The 23334-nt window shown below is 41.9% G+C and overlaps 1 protein-coding gene across 2 annotated transcripts in view; it reads left to right on the forward strand.

The window, feature by feature from the left end:
- Nucleotides 1–23334, forward strand: part of USP46 (ubiquitin specific peptidase 46) — a 56223-nt gene that overhangs the window by 18932 nt on the left and 13957 nt on the right. For both annotated transcript variants that reach the window (XM_090266892.1, XM_090266893.1), the window contains exons 2-4: nucleotides 6259–6339; nucleotides 8868–9081; nucleotides 10523–10752. In XM_090266892.1, coding sequence (XP_090123018.1) covers nucleotides 6259–6339; nucleotides 8868–9081; nucleotides 10523–10752 — 525 coding nt within the window. The remainder of the gene's footprint in view (nucleotides 1–6258; nucleotides 6340–8867; nucleotides 9082–10522; nucleotides 10753–23334) is intronic.

The raw sequence follows: 23334 nt of genomic DNA on the forward strand, positions 1-23334 counted from the left end.
AGTTTGGTTCCAGCTGTCAGATCAGTGACATTCTATATCCATGGGAAGCAGCAGTTCCTAGAGAGTGTGTTTACAAAAGGGAAGGGAGAGTGGGGGATGGGTTGAGGGTACCATTAGGCCTCACTGAACAGTAGCTAGGGAGAGCTCACACGTGGAAGCTACTCAGACAGCCCTAATCAGCCCCGTTCATCCAGCCAGCCAGCCAGCTGGTGTTGTGGACCTACTGTGCACTAGCCACTGAGCATACAGTGTTGAACAGGTCAGACACAGTCTCTGCTCCCTTGAGGTATATAATTTAGGGGCTAGGATGGATTTAATAATTATATAAATATCAATTGGAATGAATACTATAAGGGAGACATACAGGATGCTATGAGTGGGGAATAGAGGTTGTATATGTGTGTGTGTGGGGGGGGGGCATATATTAGCTTCCTATTGCTGCTGTAAAAAATCACCACAAACTTAGTAGCTTAAAATAACACAAATCAGTCTTCTTAGTGCTCTGGGGGTCAGCAGGATTGCACACCCTCCTGAGGTCCTAGGAGAGAATGTGCTTCCTTGTCTTTCCCAATTTCTAGAGGCTGCATGCATTCCTTGGCTCGCGGCCCCTTCCTCCATCTTCAGGGCCAGCAGCGCAATATCTTCAAATCTCTCTGATCTCTTCTTCTGTTCTCACATCTCCTCACTGACACTGATGCTTTTGCCTCCCTCTCACGTGGGCCCTTGTGATTACACTGGGCCCATCCAGTTAACCTCCCCATCACAAGGTCCTTAAGTTAATCATACCTGCAGAGTCCCTTTTGCCAAGGAAGGTAGCATATTCACAGGTTCCTGGGTATAGGTGTGGACATTTTTGGTGGGGGCCGTGATTCTGTTTATCACAGCTACTACCCGAATCCAGGAGCAGTCAGTGAAGAATTCCCCAAGAAGGATGATAGGATCAGGCAGGTGAGGAAGCATGGAAGAGCCTTTAGGTGATGGGTGAGAGGATAGTTAAGGTATTTGAGGAACAGAATAGAGGCCGTTGTGACCGGTGACCGGCGGAATGTATGAGCCAATGACAGGCAAGTGAGAGAAATTGGAGACAGTGGTGAAAGTCACTGGAGGATTTTAAGACAGATTTGTATTTAAAAAGAGCACTTTTGCTGCTGTGTTGACAGCAAGGTTAGAGGTGGGTAACTGGATGTTGGAGGCTACTTAGGAAGCTTTTGTAATTCAGATGAGAGATGCTGGTGGCTGGACATGAAAAAGAAGGGAATGGATTTGAGATATTTAAGGAGAGTGAATGATTAGACAGTGTGATGGATGCGTGCAGAGTGCAGAGGGAAATGTTGGGCATGACCCCGAGGTTTCTTGCCAGGAAAAGGTGGCATTGGCATGCACCGAACGGGGAAACACCAGGAAAAGAATCGGTTTTGGGGGGAAGGAAAGATGCAAGCTCTAGTTTTGGGTAGATTGATTGTGACGGCCTGTGAGACAGACAAGTGCAAATGTCAGTATTCATCCAGTCTGAATGAGCGCAGAAGTCAGGTTTCAGGGACACGGAGAGAAAGAGTTGGAAATGTTCTGCACAGGGCTGCTGACTGTGGCCATGGGAACGGTTATTGCCTGGACCCCACAGAGTGGCTTGTGGAGAGGGAGGAAGGCTGGCCTCTGCATGTGGAGAAAGCCAACAGTTAAAGGTGCCCCTGGACTGGGCAGTGTTTGGAGCTCACCAGGGATGGAGTTAGGGTAGAATCTAGACAGGGCGGTTTTGAGGGGAGTTGTGGAGGAGAGGAAGTAGAGACAAGTCTTAAAGAATAACATGGAAAATATCACATTTGAAGAATTAGTTTCCTGCTGCTGCTGTAACAAATTCCCCTTAACTTTATCCCTTAAACAGTACAAATGTGTTATCTTACAGTTCTGGTGGTCAGAAACCTGAATGGGTCTCCCTGAGCTAAAGTGAAGGTGGTGCAGGGCTGTGTTCTTCCTGTCTTCTTGCCTTTTAAGCTCCTGGAGGCTGCCTGGGTTCCTTGGCTCCTGGCCCCCTTTTTCCATCTTCAAAATTAGCAGCAGCGAGTTGAGCCCCTCACACATTGCATCACCCTGATCTCTCATTTGCCTCTGTCTCCCACCTCTAAGAATGCTTGTGATGACATTGGTAATCCAGGACAGTTTCCCTATTTTAACATCAGCTGATTAGCAAATGAAGTTTCTCTTTGCCTTGTGGGTAATATTTTCATACATTCTGGGGATTAGGACGTGGACGTCTTTGGGAGACCATTATTCTGCCTGTGCACGTATATGTAAAAGTAGAAACAGAACAGTATACTGAGTCTCACCTACCCACCCCTGAGCTTCAACAACACAATTTTATGCCCACTTCACCATTGGATCATTTGAAACAAATCTTAGAAATCATCTGTAACATTTGTAAATGTTTCAGAACCGATAGTTTTTTAAGGAAGCTTAGCTGTGAGGGAGAGGGGAGAAAAGGTGGGAAGTGGGGGAGGCGTGAGGGAGAGTAGGTATGTGTTTTTAATAGGAGAGACACTTAAGCATGCTCAGTTCTGATGGGAAGGATTTAATAGTAGAGGAGAGGTCGATCTCAGACAAAAGAGAGCTCTCTGTCATAAACAGAGGAGGCACAGAAGTTTGAAGCTGCGGCAGTGTGAACGCAAGGGACTTCTGGTTAAAAAAATTTTTTTTTTCCTGTTGTGAGGCCACTGAGAAGGGCAGTAGGGGTGCTGAAGTTTTGAGGAGCTTGGGGAAAGCTGGAAATAGTCATCGTGGAGCAGAGAATGAGTGCACTAGAGAAACATTGTTGGAATGTGGGACATGTTGAGGGCCACTTGAATTTGGTGAACTCTAGTGAATTCAGTGAGCTTAGTCGAGTGACTGTTTCCCCTGCACGTTGCACATCTGTCTGGGTGTATATTCAGAAAAGGTCGATACTTTGGTTCTTACTGGTTTGTTTGTTTGTTTGTTTTTTGTTTTGCTAGGTTGTGTGGCCAAGGACAGGGGGTAAGGGATGTTTACAAGAGGAGCTGAAATCATGATCTGTGGACCCTAAGCTGAGTAAGGAAGTGGAGGAGTAAGAGGTTCTGGTGGGGTGTGTACAGCTGTGGTGGGAGGGCTTTAGGAAGTCAGGCAGCACGGAGCCTGGGTGGGTGTTAGGGCGTCACCAGGTCCAGGGCATCTTGGGGAGTGGGCAGCCAAAGTGGAACAAGAGACAGCTGGGAAAGAGGGCACCAAGTTGCTAAGAAAGCAGTGTGTGGGACAGCTCCTCCACGTGGTATTGAGACCGCGCAGGATGCTGGCAGGAGGTAGGACGTAAAGGTACCTTCTGTGAGTGGGGGTCATCCCAGACAGGGAGAAAGGAAGGAGTCTGTGCAGTGCTGGGAGGCCCAGGCCACAGGAGGACAGACGTTTTGACAGGGTTTCTCTCTAAACACTGCCCCCCGGGTCTCTGTCCTTACGTAAGTCATCACACCTTTCTCCAATGTCCCCTTCAATGGGAGAATATTAAGGCAGGTAGAAAAAAGCAGGCTCAACTTAATATTTCCCAAGTAGCAAAAATCATGGATTAACTTGAATATATGGCTAGGTCATAAAGAAAGGTGTAATGAGACCTGTTGTCATGTGCAATACTTGTCCATCTGACATTCCTTCTGGGCTGTAAGCCATATGTACTAATGTTACCTCAAAAGTGGCTGTGGGTGTATTTCATGTGCATTCTTTACAGGGATCTATGATTGAGATGTAGCTTTATTGAACATTTTTAGTGATTTTTGTCTATACCATAAAATCCTGCTGTATTATGAGAAGTATCATTTTAAGAATTCAGCTTTGTTGGTGGGGTTGCATTGTTGTGAAGGTGATGAAACCCGCGCATGCACACACAGGTGACCAGCGAATTCAGAGTCTCGGACGAAGGGTAAAGGAATGTAGATGGGTGGGACAGTATGTGGACCTAGAAAACAAGGGAAAACAGAGGGTGTTATGATAAGGGGGTGGAATGTGCTATTCTGCTGTGGTTCTCTTTGCATAGAATTTGGGTTATTTTCCATTTAATGGTGCTTATTGACATGTGACCATTTTGACTGGTTCTCAGCCCACCTTTTGGCCAATTCTTCCTGTGACAGATTCTAATTATATTAGTCCAGAATAAGTAGCAACAACAGATTTTTAAAACATAAAATATAAGAGTCTCTTTCTTTTTAAAATACCTATCTTCTGGGATAGCCAGAGAACACCAGAGGCCTGTAGGACTGAGCCTCGGTGCACTGAGACCTGGTCCTATCCACCCACAAACGCCTTACCTCCTCTGACTGAACTTGGTCACATTTCCTAATCCCAGCGAACTCACTCAGGCCCTGGGAGGCATGGTGGGCAACATGGTTTTGCCCATGACCCCTGGCCATTAGTGGGGCTCGTGAAGTGGTTTTCTTTGATAAGATTGCTCTGCATAGCATTTGGGGAAGATCGGAAGATCGTGGGCTCCCAAGTCTTAACTGCCAGGTTCTAGTCCCACCTCTGCCACTGTGGTCCTGGGACAGATTCTTAACCCTTCTGAGCCATATGTACCTGTCTGTTAAATGAGGATTAAAATAGGACTTACCTTGTAGGATTGTTGTGAGAAGAAATAGCGCAGCCCCTGGCACATGGTAGGAGTTCCCCAGTTGGAGCAGTTCACATGGCTTACCAATTTGATGCATTGGGGAACTATTAGGTTTTAAATTGTATTTCTCCATTATTTACAATATTCCTTGGACATTTTACTTTCTCAGTAAGGTCTTCTCTGACCACCCTATTTAAAGCTGCATCTATCCACCTTCTACTACCCCCTCCACCATGTCTCCTTCAACCCATTCTCCTTGGAGCTCCTGCCCTCATTTCCTACTTTTTGTCTCTACTGTGCATACCAGTGTACTTGCTTTTTCTGTCTTCCTCCACTAAAGTGTGAACTCCCTGAGAGCAGGCATCTGTGTCTGCTTTGTTTGCTGTCCTATTATGAGAGCCTAGAATGGTGCCCAGCACATAGTAGGTGTGTGACAAATCTTTATCAGTATGAAGAAATTGACTTTCAAAGTGATGTTACTGGAGAAATCCTGGTTCTTCTCGCCGACGCAATAAAGAATTACAGATCAGCGAGCCTATTAGTGTGCATGCGGTTTATTAGTGAATGGGAGAGCAAAAGCAAGGCTGGCCAAAGGTCAGAGTGGCAAACTCGTCCTAGTGTGGCCAAAAGCCCAGTGGCTAGAGAGCCAAGAGAGTGAGTCCTTTGTTCCGAGGCCTTACATAGTAGGCAGGCTGGTGGTGAAGAAGTTACATATTGATTGATGGATAAAAGTGGTGCCAGCTTTTCTCAGGGGAGTGTGACTACCCAAACTCAGGTATGTGTGAGGGTCTTTTGGCCCGCATCTTTATCTTGCTCCAGACTCTATTGTTAATCTTGTTGTAAAACACATAAGTGAAGCGAGGCAGTTAATTAAAGTTGGGGCAGCTACCCAAAGTTATTTATGGGCTCCCTCTGTAACCATTAGGGACTCCCTGTGAAACAGATAGTGACCAGAGGTAGACAGTTAATTAACGTTGTTTTATGGGATTTTTCTTTGGGCACTGTGGACTGACTCCCTTCCAGGCGTTGAGATGAAAGCAAAGTTTCAGAAGCTTTCTTTCCCAGATAGTGGAAAGGATACATAGACCTTCAAGGACTTCACTCCCCCCTGGCTAACATGGTGTTTCTTGTGATGTTGGAGCACCTGGCAGTATCAGACCAGGCCCAGGACTGCTGAGTCCGTGGATGAGACACATCTCCCCCTGCTTCTAGCCTCCCCTATGAAGTTCTTTGTTAGTCCGCAGTGGTGAGGGTCCTGCCTTTATTCCCCTCTGCTGCTCATTCTCCTGTAACAGTGATGGCACGATTCTGTACACGGCTGAATACTGTGAAAGCTGCCACCGCTACCTGAGCTTCGAATGTTCTCTTCAGAAGCTCCTGATGTTAGGGTGCTCATTCGCCTTTCTCAACCCCCCCTTCCCCAGCAGAAGATAAATGACGGCAGGTTGAACAGGTTTGGGGATGGTTAGCTGGCTGAGGAGAGGATTCATGGCTGGTTCACTTCTGACACCTTTTCTTTCAGCAGGAACAGTAGCTACATTACCAACCCCCGCGCGGCCCACCAGGGAGGTGCTGCCTCCAGTGGCCTCTCGGCTTCGCTTGACTTCCTCGTCTGTTTTACATGCAGCAGAGCTTTTTTTCTTTTCCTCTTTCAGGGCACCAATGCCTCTGCTCTGGAAAAAGACATTGGCCCAGAGCAGTTTCCAATCAATGAACACTACTTCGGATTGGTCAACGTAAGTATTTAAAACATGGATTATTTTTATCAAATATTTTAGAGTACTTGAAGCAACTCCACTGCCATTTTCATCAACAATTTTTAGACAATTGTTCATGCTCTTCAGTTACTAGAAGTGGCAAGGAGGGGGAACTTTAGTCCAGTTTTTGAAAGTATGAGTTGTCTCAGAAAGAAGGGTTTCATTACTGCATTACTGGGTCAGGTTCTCGTTTTTTTCCACCTGTATTTTAAAGGATCTCCTTTGTACATGTAACTTTCAGAGGGGATTTTATTAACTTCTGTAGCTGAACCTGCTTTTATATATTCTCCCTTGACCTTCTGGATAAATAAAGGCTCCTCAGGCAGTCTTTGTTTCAGTCCCAGTACAATCAGCATTTTGAAAGTGTTACCAGCTCATCACCAGTACCTGTTTAACAATATAACTTGGTGGCGGTACCCGAAGCACGGGTTTCTGTCAGAATTTCTAGGCCTCATTTTACCCGTGCTCAGCAATAGCTCCCTTCCGTATGGCCACTTACCAGACTCCGCTTCCTGGATACGTTGATTTTAATCAAGCAGTAAGGCCGTATCACCCACCATCTTTGTGAGCTTTCTTCCTCACCCGATCCTTTCTCGAGGTGGAGCTTTAAACTGACATCAAGTGTTAACTCATAAGTGCTTTGTTTTCTGGAACAACTGCTCTGAGCATTTAGTCAGTGCCCAGGTATTATAGGTCATAATTTCCACTGGGGAGGCTGGAAATACTCTCTGCATGTAAATGCTGCCTGTGGTATCATAGAATATTGGCTTCAAAGTAATACAGGCCTAAGTCTGAGTGCTGCCTATGCTTTTCACTAGCTGTGTGATCTTGGGCAAGTCACTCAACCTCTCTGAGCCTCCTTTTCCCCATCTGTACCTTGTGGTCTATAGTGAAGGATCAATCAGAGCTGCTATTGAAGACCTTGACATGAAGCTGAGGTCCACTGTAGATGCTTGGTAAATGTTAGTTTCTTTTTTTCCCCAGGAGTTGTCCACTGGATCAAGACCAAGCGCATTTGCAGGGTATTTGGGTAAAGGCAAGACATTGTGTCAAAGAGAAAAGAATGAAGGAAGGAAGGCTGCAGGACTGGAATATAGGGCATTGTGCTGATGAAATACTCCTAATTTTAATACAAATTTTTTTCAGCCACTGTGCACAGACAGGCCTCTGATTAAGCTCTATGAAGATAGTTATCCAAGCTGTGGGAATTTTGCCCTGGCTTAGAAAAATACAAATGCAGACTTTGGGGGAAAAAGAAGTAAGGCCCCTTCCTAGTTTGTGGGAGTGTTGTGAGATCTAAATTTATTAATAGCTTTATGTTCACTTCCAATGGTAATTCATGAAAATTCCAGCTTTTCTTTAAAAAGAGGTTTGTCTCCTCTTACAAAATTGTGTCCAACTAGATTAAAACATGTAAAAACAGGAACTGTTGTATCTTAGCACCCCTAGAAACGTCAGGGTAAGTGTGGCAAGCCCTTCTGTCTGGCTCCTGGGTAAACGGCACACAGACCGGCAACTAATCCTTAGAAGACGCTCATGTTCTGTTTTAATCTTACACAGCATTTTGTTATCAGTGATGTTAATCTTGTGAGTTCCTTAGCATTTTTTCCTTTTCATTTCACTGTGTAGCAAAAATTCTAAAGTGATCATCTCCGCTGTGTTGGTCCACAGAGTTGGTTTTCCAATCAGTAGAAACCAGTGAGGTGACGACTTTTCCCTCTTTAATCAGCATGTGCGTGTCTGTGGGGTTTGAGAGCACAAAATATTTCTGTGAGAGCCCTCATCTGATTGTGGGCGACCAGGAACCAAGTGGAATTGGATTGCCATCTTGGCAGCAACAAGATCGAGGGTAATTTAGGAGTCACAGGGAGGAAGCTGGGGCAGAGCTGAAGGAGGGCCCTCTCTGCCTCCCTGGCTCCGGAGGAAGAGAGGAAATGTGGTGTGGAGCCAGTGGGCAGGGGCACTAGCATCTTGAAAGAGAAAAACTAAAACCAGTCCCCGTTCACTGAAGGCTGGTTCACCTGAGCAAGTGGTTCCTCATCCCTGGGTTTCTGTTCGATCTGGATTTTTATTCTTGCCACCTGGGAGCTTCTGCTCTGTGGTGTCTTTTATTTAGCCAGCTGCCTTTCTGGGTCCCTGTCTTATGTCGTGTATTTTTTCTTCTTTCTTTATTTTTTAAGCACCAGACGGTCTCATTAGATTTTATTTATTTATTTATTTATTTATTTATTTATTTATTTATTTATCTATCGATCGATCGAAGCAGAGTGCTTATGATCATTTTAGAGAGGGACCGGGCTAATGTAAACTTGTATTCATTTCCCTGTTAACCAGCCAGTCACCGGTGCTTCCAGTGGTTTACTAGTTTTCTGACCCAGTGAGCAGGACTCTGATATAGGGACATCCAGGCCAGCTCGTAGAGGCTGGCCCTCTCCGTCTCCCAACCCGGTCCAGAGGTGGCCTGTCCCCAGACCGTGACTTGAAGCCTGCCTGTTGTCCTTTGGCAGTTCGGGAACACGTGCTACTGTAACTCCGTGCTGCAAGCATTGTACTTCTGCCGGCCATTCCGGGAGAATGTGCTGGCATACAAGGCCCAGCAAAAAAAGAAGGAAAACCTGCTGACATGCCTGGCAGACCTTTTCCACAGCATCGCCACGCAGAAGAAGAAGGTTGGTGTGATCCCACCAAAGAAGTTCATTTCACGGCTGAGAAAGGAGAATGGTGAGTGGTGTGGAGATGTACGTGTTAAAGGGTCTGAGGGAAGGAGAATTGACACTTCTGTGCATCCTCGGAATGAATTCTTCCCTCCCCCCCCCCCAAGGGAGAATAGTATGGCCAATACTCAAATATAATTTTTTAAAGAAAAGCTATTTCTCCTTTTCCACTTAGTATACATAAAACAAAAAACTGGATTAAAAATATGCTGAAGAAATTCAGATTTGTCATCTCATTTTGGGATGGTCTTTTTATTTGCTTCACATTTGGAAGGTTTTTTTTTTTTTTTTTTAACTTGGGTAGGTCATTGTAAGAGGGAAAATTGCCCAAGGCAGCCTTCTAAGCAGGACACTGATTGGAAGAAATAGGTTGATGCAGTAATTGAATAAAATAGTACTATTTCATGAACTTGTCATAAGTGATTAAAATAAATGCACATTATCTAATTAGAGCGTCTGTTTTAAAAATAATACCTCTGATTCTTATTTGCCTAAGACATTTGAAGGAGCTTACATTGATCACCTTTATGCGATAAAAATGTCCTGCTGTTACCTGATTTTTCCCTTCTTTTTCTACCTTTTCTTTGGGGTAGGGGGTGGGGCAGTGGCAGTAAAGACTAGGTTATTCCAGAAGTTTTGCACTGGTAATTTTTTTGACTATAGAAATATTTGCTATTTGTGTTTATCCTGGATTTCAGCCTTACTCCACCAGATTCGCAGAGTTAATTAGATGTTTGTTTAATAAAGTCTCATTTAATTTGATTGCCGTGTTTTAAAGTTGTTGTAGTTTATACACACCAGAATAAAAATAATCTGAGAAGGAGGCAGTGCACTCCCAAGTCTCGTTGTGAACATGATTAATAATGAAGCCTCACAGCTGCATTCATCTCAAGATTGTCCGTATGGCAAGGAACAGCAGTGGGCTTCTGGAAGCAATTGTATTTGGTTTCAGAGCCCTATCAGATAGATACGTTCTCACATACAGCCCTCATCTCCCTTCTGTGCTACATTTCCGCTGCTTCCAGGCTGGTCCAGGATATAATATGATCTCTGGGAAGAGACCCCGGTAGCTCTGGATGAATTACAGAATAAATAATTGATCATTGGTGGTCACATCATATTAAGTATTGATATTTTACCAGGGAACTTATCAAGCAACTTCTGCTATTTTTATTTTCTTTTTGTAGACTAAAAATATCTTGGTGGCTTTTTATTTACAGAATGACTTTAGGGAAATACAAGAAGTTTAGTTCTTGGTGGGTGGTAAAAACTGGAAATGACCAAAAATTCTTTTCAAACTTACCTCCTGTAGTTGCAATATAGAGATGAATATATTCCATATCTGCCCATCCTTTCAGTATAAAACCTGAAGAGTGGCATGTAAAATTGAGCATTTTCATTTGCTTTTCAAGAACCAGAGATTGAAATAATGACCTTCTCCTTTCCAGATCTCTTTGATAACTACATGCAGCAGGATGCTCACGAGTTTTTAAATTATTTGCTAAACACTATTGCGGACATCCTGCAGGAAGAGAAGAAACAGGAGAAACAAAACGGGAAATTAAAAAATGGCAACATGAACGAACCTGCGGAGAATAATAAACCGGAACTCACCTGGGTCCATGAGATTTTTCAGGGAACGCTCACCAATGAAACCCGATGCTTGAACTGTGAAACTGTAAGCATTGCCTGGGTGTTCATGTCATTTGCTTCTGCCTGCCTGTACAGGCCGTGTTGTGTGTGAGTGCAGCATGGTGTCAGAGTGGTATCATATTGTAGTACCTGGCAGTTGTCTTCACTATGTGCAGACAGTCCTATTTATGTATATGAACCTCAGGTGCAAACTTTTGGAAGCATGTCTCCACCTAAGATGTCTCAGCTGGCTAACGTGGCGTGATGAGGGCATGTCGCCACAACTGGATTGCTTTGCGTCCTGAGCAAATTTTAGGGTCCACGAATTGAACTGTTGAACTAGACCTCCACCAGTGATCTTGAAAAGATTCTGGTTACAAGGAGGCCGTGTGTGACTTAGACCATCTCTCCAACCATAAGGAAATCAGCTGGGTGGTGTGGTGAACTTGAAGTCAGAAGACAGGCTTGACTCCTGATTCTACAGCAGCTAAGTGGGTGTTTGGGCAAGTCCTATACATCACTGCTATGAGGGCTGTGTGAGCATACATGTTTGGGTGAGTCTGGCACATGGTAGACACTTAGTGTAAGTTGAATTTGAAGATATGACCTCCAGAATATGATTCAGGATGTCATGTTTGATAGGTATATTTGATTTAATTCTATATGTGGCCACATGATCTGATAGTTAGAAACCAGCTCTAGCCCTGGCCGGTGTAGCTCAGTTGGTTTAGCCAAAGGTCACTGGTTTGATTCCTAGTCAGGGCACATGCCTGGGTTGCCGGCCCGTTTGGGGCGCGTGTGAAAGGCAGCTGATCTCTCACACATCTATGATTCTCTTTCCCTCTTTATCCCTACTTTCCCCTCTCTCTAAAATACATTTTAAAAACTAAAAAAAAAGGAAGAACCCGGCTCTGAAGTCAGGTGGCAAGTTTGTATGTTGGCTCAGCCGCTCAGTAGCTATAGGACCCTGTGCATATTATTCTGCCTTCCTGTCCTCACCTCCTCTGTAAATTGGAGGTGATGAGAGTGCCTATCTCATAGGATTGCTGGGGGATTAAATGAAGTAACATTTGTAAAACACTTAGAATCATGCTTGGTACAAAGGAAGTAGTATGCAATAAATGTCAGCTGTTGTTATTATATTCAATAACACCATAGGGAGTCCATGATGGGTTCATCAGGGGTCTCAGAGTTTCTTGACATTGTATGAAAAATTCTGTAGGAATGTGCATTTTTTCCTCAGGACAGAGACAATATCTTTCATTAGATCGTGCAAAGGGGCTGTGACGTAGACGTAGTTAAGATATGTGGATTTAGGTGGCAGGCTCTTTGCTTTTTTGACAGTCTTCTGTCCTTTTAAACAGTTATGGAATCAACTTTCTGATTTGTTCATTGTAGGAAAGTTAGAAAACATAGCTAAGCAATAGAGACTAAAAATTACCAGTAATTTTAGGTGATAAATTTATAACATTTTCTAAAAATTGTGATCACATTAGCCTAGAGATAAGCACTTGAACATTTTGAAATATGTGTCCTACCAAAACATTTTCTTCACATACTTATTTATCTAGAGCTCTTTCCTTCTTCCCTTTCTCCTTCTGGTTCTTTGTATTTTATATCCCAGTAAAATTCAAACGAATCCAGAATGAGAATAGTATAATAAACCCCATGTGTATATTACTTGGGATCAGTGATTGTTAACGCATTGGCCTGTCTAGTTCATCTCTGGTCTGTTTTTAAGCAAATCTCAGAAAACATCTAATTTCAGTTGTAGTTTCTTTATTACTTTGATCTATATCTCTAAAAGGTAAGAAATCCTTTTATTCAAAAGATAACTGCTGTTACTTTTAAAAATAATTCCTTTAACTCATCATTCATAAATTGTTCAAGTTTTCCTGAAACGTTTTCTTTCTTTTCTCTTTTTTTTTTTTAAGCAGAATATATACATTGTCCACACATTGGATACATACATGGTCCACACATTGCACTTGGTCAGTCTGTGTCTTAATCTACAGTTCATCCCTCCTCCATGTTTTCCCTTGCAATTTATTTGTTGAAGAAATCAGGTTATTTGTCCTGGAGAATTTCCCGTATTCTGGGCGCATCTGTGGTGGTGTTCAATTATGTGTGGTAAATGGCAGTATGTTTAACCATCCTACTCTTTGTTTTTATTTAGCGCACCTATTTTATACTTTTCTCTCTTGCTTTTTCTTGGATCAATGAAATGTCTTGTTTTGTTTTAGTCTTTGAAAGAAACATGTTACTAAATCCATCTTCCAGTACTCTGTGGATTTTCAGGAAGGCTCAGAAGAGAGACTCAGTTTTATTTGTAATTTGTCCTTTCTTTTCTTTCTTTCTTTCTTTCTTCCTCCTTCCCTTCCTTCCTTCCTTCCTTCCTTCCTTCCTTCCTTCCTTCCTTCCTTCCTTCCTTCCTTTCTTCCTTTCTTTCTCTTCCTTCCTTTGTTTCTTTCCTTCCTTCGTTTTTCCCTTCTTTCCTTCTTTCCTTCTTTTTCTTTCTTTTTCCCTCCCTCCCTCCCTCCCTCCATCCCTCCCTCCCTCCCTGCCTTCCTTCCTTCCTTTCTTCCTTCCAGTCATTTGATCCCAACAAATGCATGTAGTGCATCTCAAATATTTGTATTGAAAAGCTATTACCTAGCCTGTTATTTCCTGCAGGGTTACCATAGATGGGAAGTCTGAGCCCAAAAATTTCATCCAAAAATTTTGGATGAAACTATAGTTTGTGCTGATGGGATTCCAACCATTTATAGTTGGTTTGTGGAAGTGAATGGGAGTGTGTGGGTATGTCTTTCTGGAGGATGGGGCAATCAAAGTTATTCTTACACTTATTCCTCCCTGAAATGATTACTAGATGATTTGAGGCAAATGTTTTTTCCCCTGGAGTTTCTTGGATAACCACCTCATTTTCTTAGACCCTTGAGCTAAATAGGAATCACCTAATCCTTCCTCCCTGTGCCTGAGTTCCTTCTGTGTCCTTCTGTGTCATCATAGCCAGTTGGTTACCCTCCCCCTGAGGGTGGCTGGAGACAAGGAACTCAATCTCCTGAGATGCATTCCATTTTTAGAAAGCTCTAATTGTTTGAAAGCACTCTACTTTCTAAGAAAATACATAACCTGCAAGCTTTATTTTTCCTTCTGTACTACTGTCAGATGTTGAGGACTTATTGTAAAAGAACACTTAGCCTTAGCGTTCAGGTTTTCCCTCACAGGAAGAGAAACGCAGGCCCCCTTTGAGTAATGTCCTCTGCTCAGGGCAGGCAGCCTTTAGACCGCGCTTCTGTCAGAATTGCCAAGACCCACATTTGTGAAATCTCATAGTGGGATTAAACTGCCCTAGATCCCGAGCAGCAAATTAGCCCCCTGGGGAGCCTTGCTATTGTAGCTGCCTAGCTGCTACTTCCTCCAATTGTGGAAAACTCATCATGCCAGCCTTCATGCTTTCAGAAAACAATATATATATATTTTTCTGGGTCTCACCCTTTGTAAATGTTGCTTGTGATTGCGGTACAAATGTCAACAGTGGGATTTATGGAGACAGTTCCATTCTGCAATAAACTTGGAGAGACCGTTTTAAGGGGGTAATTCAGTAATGACTTTCCTAGATAACCTTGAGCAAGACACGTCAGAGCTGAGGCATGGGGGTTTTGCAGAGTAGCCTTGGTGTTCTCCACTTTTTTCATAAGATTTGCAGGGCCAGTTGGAGCTTAATTTTGTTGTTGTTAATTTCCCTCCTTTCCATTTAAACTGAGTTTTTGTTCCACAAACGTGGTTTTCCATGCTTCTCAGTGGCCTTAAGACACATTTCTGTCTGTTCTTGGAGCCAAAGATTGTTGAGAACCGCTTCATTAAGTACCAGTGGTGTATAGCTCCTTCTTGCTTTGTCTGCGGAAGTTAAAATTGACCCATTAGAGCTTCTGAGCCCTCACGGAGGAGGAATGGGGTGGGTGGTGTGGCCAGGTGTGATTCTGCATCCCTGGAATGCAGGTGGGCTATAGTTGTCACTTGTCCGAAGCCCACCTTTTGGCACCGCTCTAAGCCAGCAGGTTTTCAGTTCCTGGCTGAATAGCACAGGGCTCCTGCCTGGTCACCATTTTTACTATAGGAAATGGGTCTCCAAATTTACTTAGAAGCACATTTGAATATGTTTTTTAATGACTCAGAAACTTAGCAGAGCTCATGACTTATATGTATTTTCTAGAAATTAATTTGTGCTATTAATTGATATGTAATTATTATATTAAGAAGAAAAGCAAGTAGGGTCTCTTCCACCCTTCTTAAACTAGAGTTTTTGGGGAGCTCCATGTCCAGAAGTGGGGGAGAAGAAAGGAGAATAAGATGTAGCCTGGACCTGCTGAGAGTATTGGGGTTTTAGTGATATATATGTTTCTGTGGAGACAAGCCGTATTTTCACTTAGACCAGGATGAGATCCTTGTGGATGGGAAGAAAATGGTTTTATTTTATAGCACCTTTCTGGGAAGAGAGAAAGGAAAAAAAAATTGCTTGATCACTCATTGCTTTTGACTCTGTCGGTGTGAGCAGGGAGAGAGAGATCCAACTGGGAGAGTTTAGTGCCCTGTTTTGATCTCCCCAGCAGGGTTGGTCCACCTGAGAAGTACCTTCTCCCACTCTTAATTCTGGAAGCAGTTTGCATTGGGAATTGAGAAAGTTACAGTAACTTTATTCAGTTAGTTAATTAGATTTCTACCTTTCCCCCCTCTCCTAAAACAACTAAGTAGAGAAAAAGATTTCCATCTAACAGGAGAGACAATGTTTCTTTGTTTTTGCTCCTTTCCAGCTACAAGAGGTTTAGTAGAACCCGATCCTAGCTATCTAAATTATGTATGGTTTCAGTTGGCTATAATACTGTTTTTCCCCTGGAGAAGGGCCATTTGGGTCTAGAAGAGGTTTCTTTAATTAAAAATAAAAAACAAAAAAAAAAAACACCTGTGGGTGATTTTAAGAAAACAGAATGTATAAAAAGAAAATCATTCAATTCTGTCACCCAGATATCTCTGTTGGCATTTAGATGTCTTTATTTTCTGTTTGTTTAGCCTTTTGTTTTGTTATTTATTCATTCATTTAGTATTTATTGGGTACCTACTACATGCTGAAAATTATTCTAGCTATTAAGAGTATAGCAGTTAGAACAAACAGAAAAGATAGTCCCTGCTCTATTGTTTATTAATATATACATTTAAAGCTATAAATTTTCCTTTAAGCAGTACTTTAGCTGCATCCAACAATTTTTGGTGTTGTCATTAGTTCAAAATATTTTCTAATTTTCTCTTGCAGTTTTTTTCTTTGATCAATGTATTACTTAGAAGTATACTATTTAATTTTCAAATATGTAGGATTTTCCTAGATATCTCATTGATTGAGAATTTAATTTTATTGTGGTTAGGGAATATAGTCTATTATTTCAACCTTTGTAAATTTATTGTGACATGTTTCTAATCCCAACACATAGTCTGTCCTCTTAAATGAACTTGAAAACAGGGTCTCTCAACCTTGGAACTTAAGATCGGATCGTTCTTTGTTGTGGGGTGCTGCCCTGTGCATTATAGGTTGTTTGGCAGCATTTATGACTTCTGCCTGCTAGATGCCAGTAACACCCTGCATGATGTGACCACAAAAATGTCTCCAGACATTGCCAGACGTCTCCTGGAAGGCTTGTGCCCTTGCTGAGAACCACTGAGTTGGAAAGAATGTGTATTTTGCAGTTGTTGGACGTAGTGTTCTGTAACTGTCAGTAGACCCTGGTGGCTGATAGAGTTATTCAGATCTTCTGTGTGTTTCTTAATCCCCACTTTTTCTGTCAGTTGCTGAGAAAGGGGTAATAACTAACCATGAGTGTGGGATTGTTTTATTTCTCTCTCTAAATCTTTCAGTTTTTGCTTTGTGAATGTTTTACTTTTAAAAACAACTTTAAGGTATAATTTATATGCAATAAATTTATGCATTCAGTGTTTTTTTAAAAAACTAATTTGATGAGTTGTGCAGTATCATCATAGTCCACTTTAAAAACATTTCTATCACACCAATAAGGTCTCTTGTATCTGGCACATCATCTCTGTTGCAAGCCCCAGGCTACCACTGAGTTGCATTCTGTCTTTAGATATTTGCCTTTTCTGAACATTTCATATAAATGGAATCATACAATATGTGTTTTTGGTGCCTGATTTATTTTACTTATGTAACATTTTTGAGGTTCATTTGAATTATAGCATATGGTTGATTTACATTTATTGGTGAAGAATGTTCCAGCGTCATGTACTTTTGAGGCTCTGTCATGAAGTGCTTCCATGTTTTTTACTATATTCTTCTAGTAAATTAGCCCAGTTATTAGGAAGTACCTTCTTTATTTCTCATAATAATTTTTTCTAAAACCTATTTTATCTGATATTAATATAGCCCACTGAAACTTACGTTAACTCTTTGCATAGTATGTCTTTTTCCATCCATTTATTTTCAACCTATCTGTGGCTTTATAGTTAAAGTTTAGCTCTTATATAGGATAGCATATAGTTGGTCTTGCTTTGTTAAAATAAAAAATAATTTTAAAAACCCATTCTGGATTTTCTTTTCTTTTTCTTTTTTTTTTTCCTTTTTTTTAAAATGTGTTTTATTGATTACAGTGTTACATTTGTTCCAATTTCCCTTCCCTCTGCTCCCCTCCACCCGGTGGCCCCCCTTCCTCCCCTTGTCCCCCCCTTTTAGTCCATGTCCATTGGTGTACATATAGTTCTTCTCAACCTCTCTCTGTCTATTCCATTCCCTCCTACGATGTTTCTTAATTCCTATACCATCTCCCTCCCTCTCCCCCTTCCCCTTCCCTGCTGACCTCCTCCCAATATGCTCCCCATACCTATAGTTCTTTTTCCACTCTCATTGCCTATTTAGTTTGCCTTTGTTTCAATTCCCTAGCTTCTGTTGTTGTTTCTTGTGATGCAGTTTTCATTTTAGTGTTCGTAGTTTTGATCCTCCTTTTTCTAAAGCAGTCCTTTTAACATCTCATATAACAGTGGTTTGGATCTAATGAACTCATTCAGTTTTATTTTGTCCTGGAAACACTTTCTCTGCCCTTCTATTCTGAATGACAGCTTCGCTGGATAAAGTATTCGTGGTTGTAGGTTTTGGATTTTCATTACTTTGAATATTTCTTGCCAGTCCCTTCTTGCCTGCAGGGTCTCCCTTGAGAAGTCAGCTGATAGTCTAATTGGGACCCCTTTGTACATGATTCTTTTCTTCTTTCTTGCTGCCTTTAAGATTCTCTCTTTATCTTTAACTTTTGACATTTTGATTATAATGTGTCTTGGAGTGATTCTCCCTGGGTCCAGTTGTTTTGGAACTCTGTGCTTCCTGGACCTGTAAGTCTATTTCCTTCCCCAAGTTTTGGAAGTTCTGCTTTATTATATTTTCACTTAATTTTTCAATTTCTAGTTCTTCTTCTTTGCCCTCCGGCAATCCGATAATCCGTATATTCGATCTCTTATAGCTGTCCCAGAGGTTTCTGATCCTCTCATCATTTTCCTTGCTTCCCGTTTCCTCTCTCTGCACTGGTTGACTGTTTGTTCCTTCTCTATGTTCTGGTTTGTTGATTTGAACTCTGGATTTTATTTTCTCACCATCTGTCTCGTATGAGGTTTTGTTCCTTTCAGTATGAGTGTTTTTCAATTCTTTCTCATCTTTTTCCAGATCTTTTGTTAATTCTGTAAGCCACCTGATAACAGTGGCCCTGAACTGAGCCTCTGACAGGTTTCTTATTTGTTCATCTGTCAGGTTCTTCATCTGTTGCCTGGTGAGCTGCGCCACCGGGATTTCTATAGTTGTCTGCCTCATTTTGACAGATGCGTTGTTTTCTTGAGCCGGCTAAAGGGGGCAGTGCCTGTGTACTCGTCACAACCCAGCGACCGGCCAGGATCCGCAACCTTTTTCGCCACGCTGTCTCAGTTTGTTGTCACTGCCCAGCGACCAGTGGCTATCCGCAACCTATTTCGAAGCGCTGTGGCGCTTTGTATGAGGGTGGGGGTCCAAGATGGATTCCTGCAGTTATTCCGCTAGGAGACTGGGATCCGTCCTCCCGCCCTCTGGGCCCCACCGTTCAAGGTGATGTGGTGGCTGCTTTTCCCAGTGTTGGGGTCGCAAGCTGCCGGAGTTCAACTGCAGCCGGGACTGTCCTCCCTGCCGCTGTCCCTGGTGCTACCGCTAACAGCTCCGCCCCCTTTCGCTCTTACCTGCCCAAAGGGCGCCGCTGGTTTATAACTTTGTACGTTGGGCTTCTGTGTAGTTTTATTTTCTGGAATTTCTAGTTATCTTTTGTTTTGAAGTAGTTGTATTCCTCTCTAGTTGTAGAGGGAGACCGAGCGTGTCCGTCTAAGCCTCCATCTTGGCCGGAAGTCCAGATTTCTGTCTTCTGTTTAGTTCAGATGCTGCTCTTCCAGAACTAAAAACCCATTCTGCATTTTCTGTCTTAGTTCTAATGTTTATTGTATGCATGTTTAATATAATTATTGCTGTGGTTGGGTTTGGAGCTCCATTTTTTAATTTGTTTTCTATTTATTCCCCCGATGTGTTGTTTTTTTCTTCTTTTTATTGAATATTGGGGTGACACTGGTTAACAAAATTATACAGGTTTTAGGTGCACAGTTCCACAGCCCATCATCTGTACATTGTATTTTGTGTTCACTTCCCCAAGTCAAATCTCCATCCATCACCGTTTATCCCCCCATATCCTCCTTCATCTCCCCTACTGCCCTCCCCTTCTATTTTTGTTGTTGTGTTTTTCCTTCTCTACCTTTTAAAATATATTATTTGCATATATATGTTATTTTTTAGTGGTTGCTCTAGAGAGTACAATATACATGCTTCACTTTTTACAGTGCACTTACAGTTAATAATATTACTATTTCACCTAAAACATAGAAAGCTTATTATTATTTAGGTGTATGTTTCTTCTTTCCTTTATGCTATGGCTCTTATATGTATTACTTTTACATATATTATAAACCCCACAGAACAATGTCATAATTTCCATTCTTGGTGCTCTTCAGTCTTCCTTGAGAATCTGGATTTCTCCCTGGTATCATTTCACTTTGGCTTACAGAACTTCCTTTAGCCTTCCCTGTAATGCAGTTCTGTTAATAATGAATTCTCTTTGTTTTGCTTTCATTCTTGAAGAATATATTCCTGGGATATAACAATTCTGCATTGATAGTTTTTTCTTTTAGTACATTAAAGAAGTGGTTCAGCTGTCTTCTGGCCTCCGTGATCTCTGATGAGAGCTCAGCTTTCAACTGAATCATTCTCTTGTAATGTATTATTTTTCTCTAGATGTCTTTAAGATTTGCTTTTTACTTTCAACTTTCAACTGTTTAACTATGATGTGCCTTGGCTGGCCCTCTTTGTATTTATCCTACTTGGTGTTTGTTGAGTATCTTGAAATCTGTAACTGTATGTCTTCCACCAAATTTAGGAGATATTCAACCATTTTCTTCCCTAATCTGTCTCCTTTCCTTCTGGGACTCTTAATTACATGTATAATATTATCTAACAGATCTCTGAGTATCTGTTAATTTTTATTTAAGTTTTTTCCTTTATTCTTCTCATCGGGTAATTTCTGTTGATGTGTTTTCAAGTCCACTTGCTCTTTCCTCTGTCATCTTCAGTTTGATATTAACTCCGTCCCATGTATTAATTTTTTATTTTTGGAATTTCCTTTTGATTCTCTTTTTTAAATATTGTTTCTGTTTCTCTGCTGAGACTTCTTTTTTGATTCATTGTAAATATATTTTACTTTATTAAAAATAGTTATACTAGCTTCTTTAAAATCCTTGTTTGCCAGTGAGAACATCTGGGTCATCCCAGGACTGGCCTCAGTTGTTTTATTTTAAACATGTCTTCCATTTCCCTGGTTCTTCACATATTGTAAGTTTGGGTTGTATCTAGGATATTGAGAATGTTATGTTTAAAACTCTGAGTTCTATTATTTGTCTTCAGTGAGTATTGAGTTTCTTTAGTTTAGCAGGCAGTTACCTTGGTTGGACTCAAGCTACAAACTCCATCTCATGGGCAGCAGCTTGAATCAGATCGGGCCTTTTGTCTGTAGCCGAGCTGCTGTGGTTGTCCTCTGAGTGTGTGCGCCAGGCCTGTGGCAGGCAGGCAGCGGTGAGGAGCCCTCTTTGATTTTTCCTTTCTTTTCAGTGGGCTTGGTTTCCCAGATTCAGTTTTCTCTCTCCTAGCCCAGAAAGACTGCATTCCCCGACACAGACCCCAGCTCAAGGCTGTGAAAGCATGAACTCTCCTCCTCCAAGGTGGACTCCCACCTGCCTGTTTGTGTTCACTCTCCAAAGCCTTCAGGTAGCGTCATTTAATTCAAAATTATCTGAGTTTAAAGTTTTCTGGAGGAGAGTTGGAATGCCAGGATGTTATTCATTATTGAAGCCAGTCTTTTGTAACTTTCATTTTAGTATGAGGGAAACAGACAATAAACAACTAAAAATAAAATATTTATAATGTTAGATACAGTAAGCTCTCATTCAACATCATCTGTAGGCTCTGTGACTTTAAGCGGCACAATGTATAATGAAACCAGTTTTCCCATAGGCTAATTTATAGAAGCCAGAGTTAGGCTCCTGTGGCATCTCATCAATGTTAGAATGAAATGATGTTGAACAAAACATAATTCAAGGACCTGCTGTGGTTGTACTGGTTGTCTCTTGCTTTGTTATAGTCCCCCCCCCCCAAAAAAAAGTCTGAGATATAAATCTACTATGATTTATTATAATTCATGCAACTATGGACTTGCCTGAACTTGTGTGTTTGTATTTCTCCGGCTTATTTGTGTGTCTGCAGGCCAGCTGGGGCTTGGCTCTGGGCTGGGCTGGGCTGGGTACCTCCGTGAGAACAACTCTGCTTGGTGGGCCTCTTGTCTTCTTCCTGGGCGCCATGGGCTAGCCTGGGCCAGTCCTTCCCATTGATGACAGAAGAGCAAGAGAGCCATTCCACAAGTGCTTGTTCAAGCTCCTGCTTATAACATGCCTTCTAACATTCCGCTGGCCAGAGCAAGTCACATGGCTGAACTCAGAATCAAGGGTGGGGAAACAGACATCTTTGTGAAATCTGTGAAGCCATATGGCAAAAAAGCTAGTATAGGCAATGGTGAAGATTTGGGGCCTTTCAGGCATGGTACCACAACATTAATAAGTGCCATAAAAAACTAAATTAGGATAATTGATAGAGATAAGGGTGTGTGTGTGTAAATATACAGGGGTGGGCAAGAGTAGGCTTACTGTTGTTCATATGGAAAATAATACAATAATTAATAAAGAATAATACAAGAACAAACTCTATTTTGCACGCTCATAGTCGTAAACCTACTTTTGCACAGCCCTGTATATAGGTATTTTTTATACAAAATTGGAATTAATTTATATAATTATATAGCCAACTCTTTCATTTAATATGATGTAGTAAACTGTTTCCAACTTTTGACCACTTCAGGCCATTTAAAGTTTTCTACCCTTCCATGATTTGTTGAGTGCATACTTCTTAAAGCACTTTACATGTATTATTTATGTTATCCCTAAAACAGCCTTATGAAATATATACTCTTACTGTCCTCACTTTATAGATGAGGAAACTGAGGTACAGAAAGGCTAAGTAACCGGGCCTAAGTCTTCCATTTTATAAGGGTCAGAGATAGGATATGAAGCTGGACAGTCTGTCTCAATACACAGCTTTGTGTATATTTATTCAAGTATAAAAGATTGTATTTATATCTCTGGATATTTCTTTAGATAATTTCCTAGCAGTGCAATATTGGGTCACAGGGTAATTTTCACACTTAAAGGAGAGTATTATTTTCCTTTTGTTGCCAACTGACTGAGCACCTCAAGGTTGCTGCAGGAATAATTCATCCCTCCCACTCTGAGACAATAAAATGCTAGGCTTGCTGGTGAACTGCTGGAGTATAAACACTTCCTGGTGAGCTTCAATAAGGAGGAAACCCAGAATGGGTGTCGCGTGAGCTGTGGAAGGCTGAGAAGTAGCCTGGGCAGTGACAAGCTTGGCTGAGAGGAGACCACAGCACAGTGGGCCTGTGTGAGCCAAGCTCCGGGCCAGCTCCGGGCCACTTGTTGTCACAGACAGCACAGGTTAAAGAACAGCTGCCTGTGCAGCTAGTGGGACTCTCCAGCCCATGGCACATTAGGGTCCGTGGCCCCTCATGCAGTTTGAACGACCAGGCACAGGAGGAAGGGAGCAATTTCAAGGGAATGGCAGACAACTTAATGAAGGCGTGATCACCTGAGTAGTATGTTTTCCAAGTCTCTTGTCCACTTTCCATCTTCATTTTTATCACTCCACCAGTATGAGTTGTATATATGGATATCTGCCTGACACTTCCCACTTTGGAACAGTGGGGGAAATAACAGGAGAGGAATAGAAATCTGGTTTGAATTTTAATTATTAAAAGTTTTGACTCAAAGCTGGGATAGAGATATGATTAAATTGAAAATTTGGGATTTTCTGTAGATTGGGTTGTTTTCAAGGTAACTCTGATCACCAGTGAATTTACAAAGCCACACACAACTTTTACTGCAATTATGGTTG

Source organism: Furipterus horrens, unplaced genomic scaffold, assembly GCF_987537825.1.
Source record: "Furipterus horrens unplaced genomic scaffold, mFurHor1.1.pri manual_scaffold_2, whole genome shotgun sequence".
NCBI lineage: Eukaryota > Metazoa > Chordata > Mammalia > Chiroptera > Furipteridae > Furipterus > Furipterus horrens.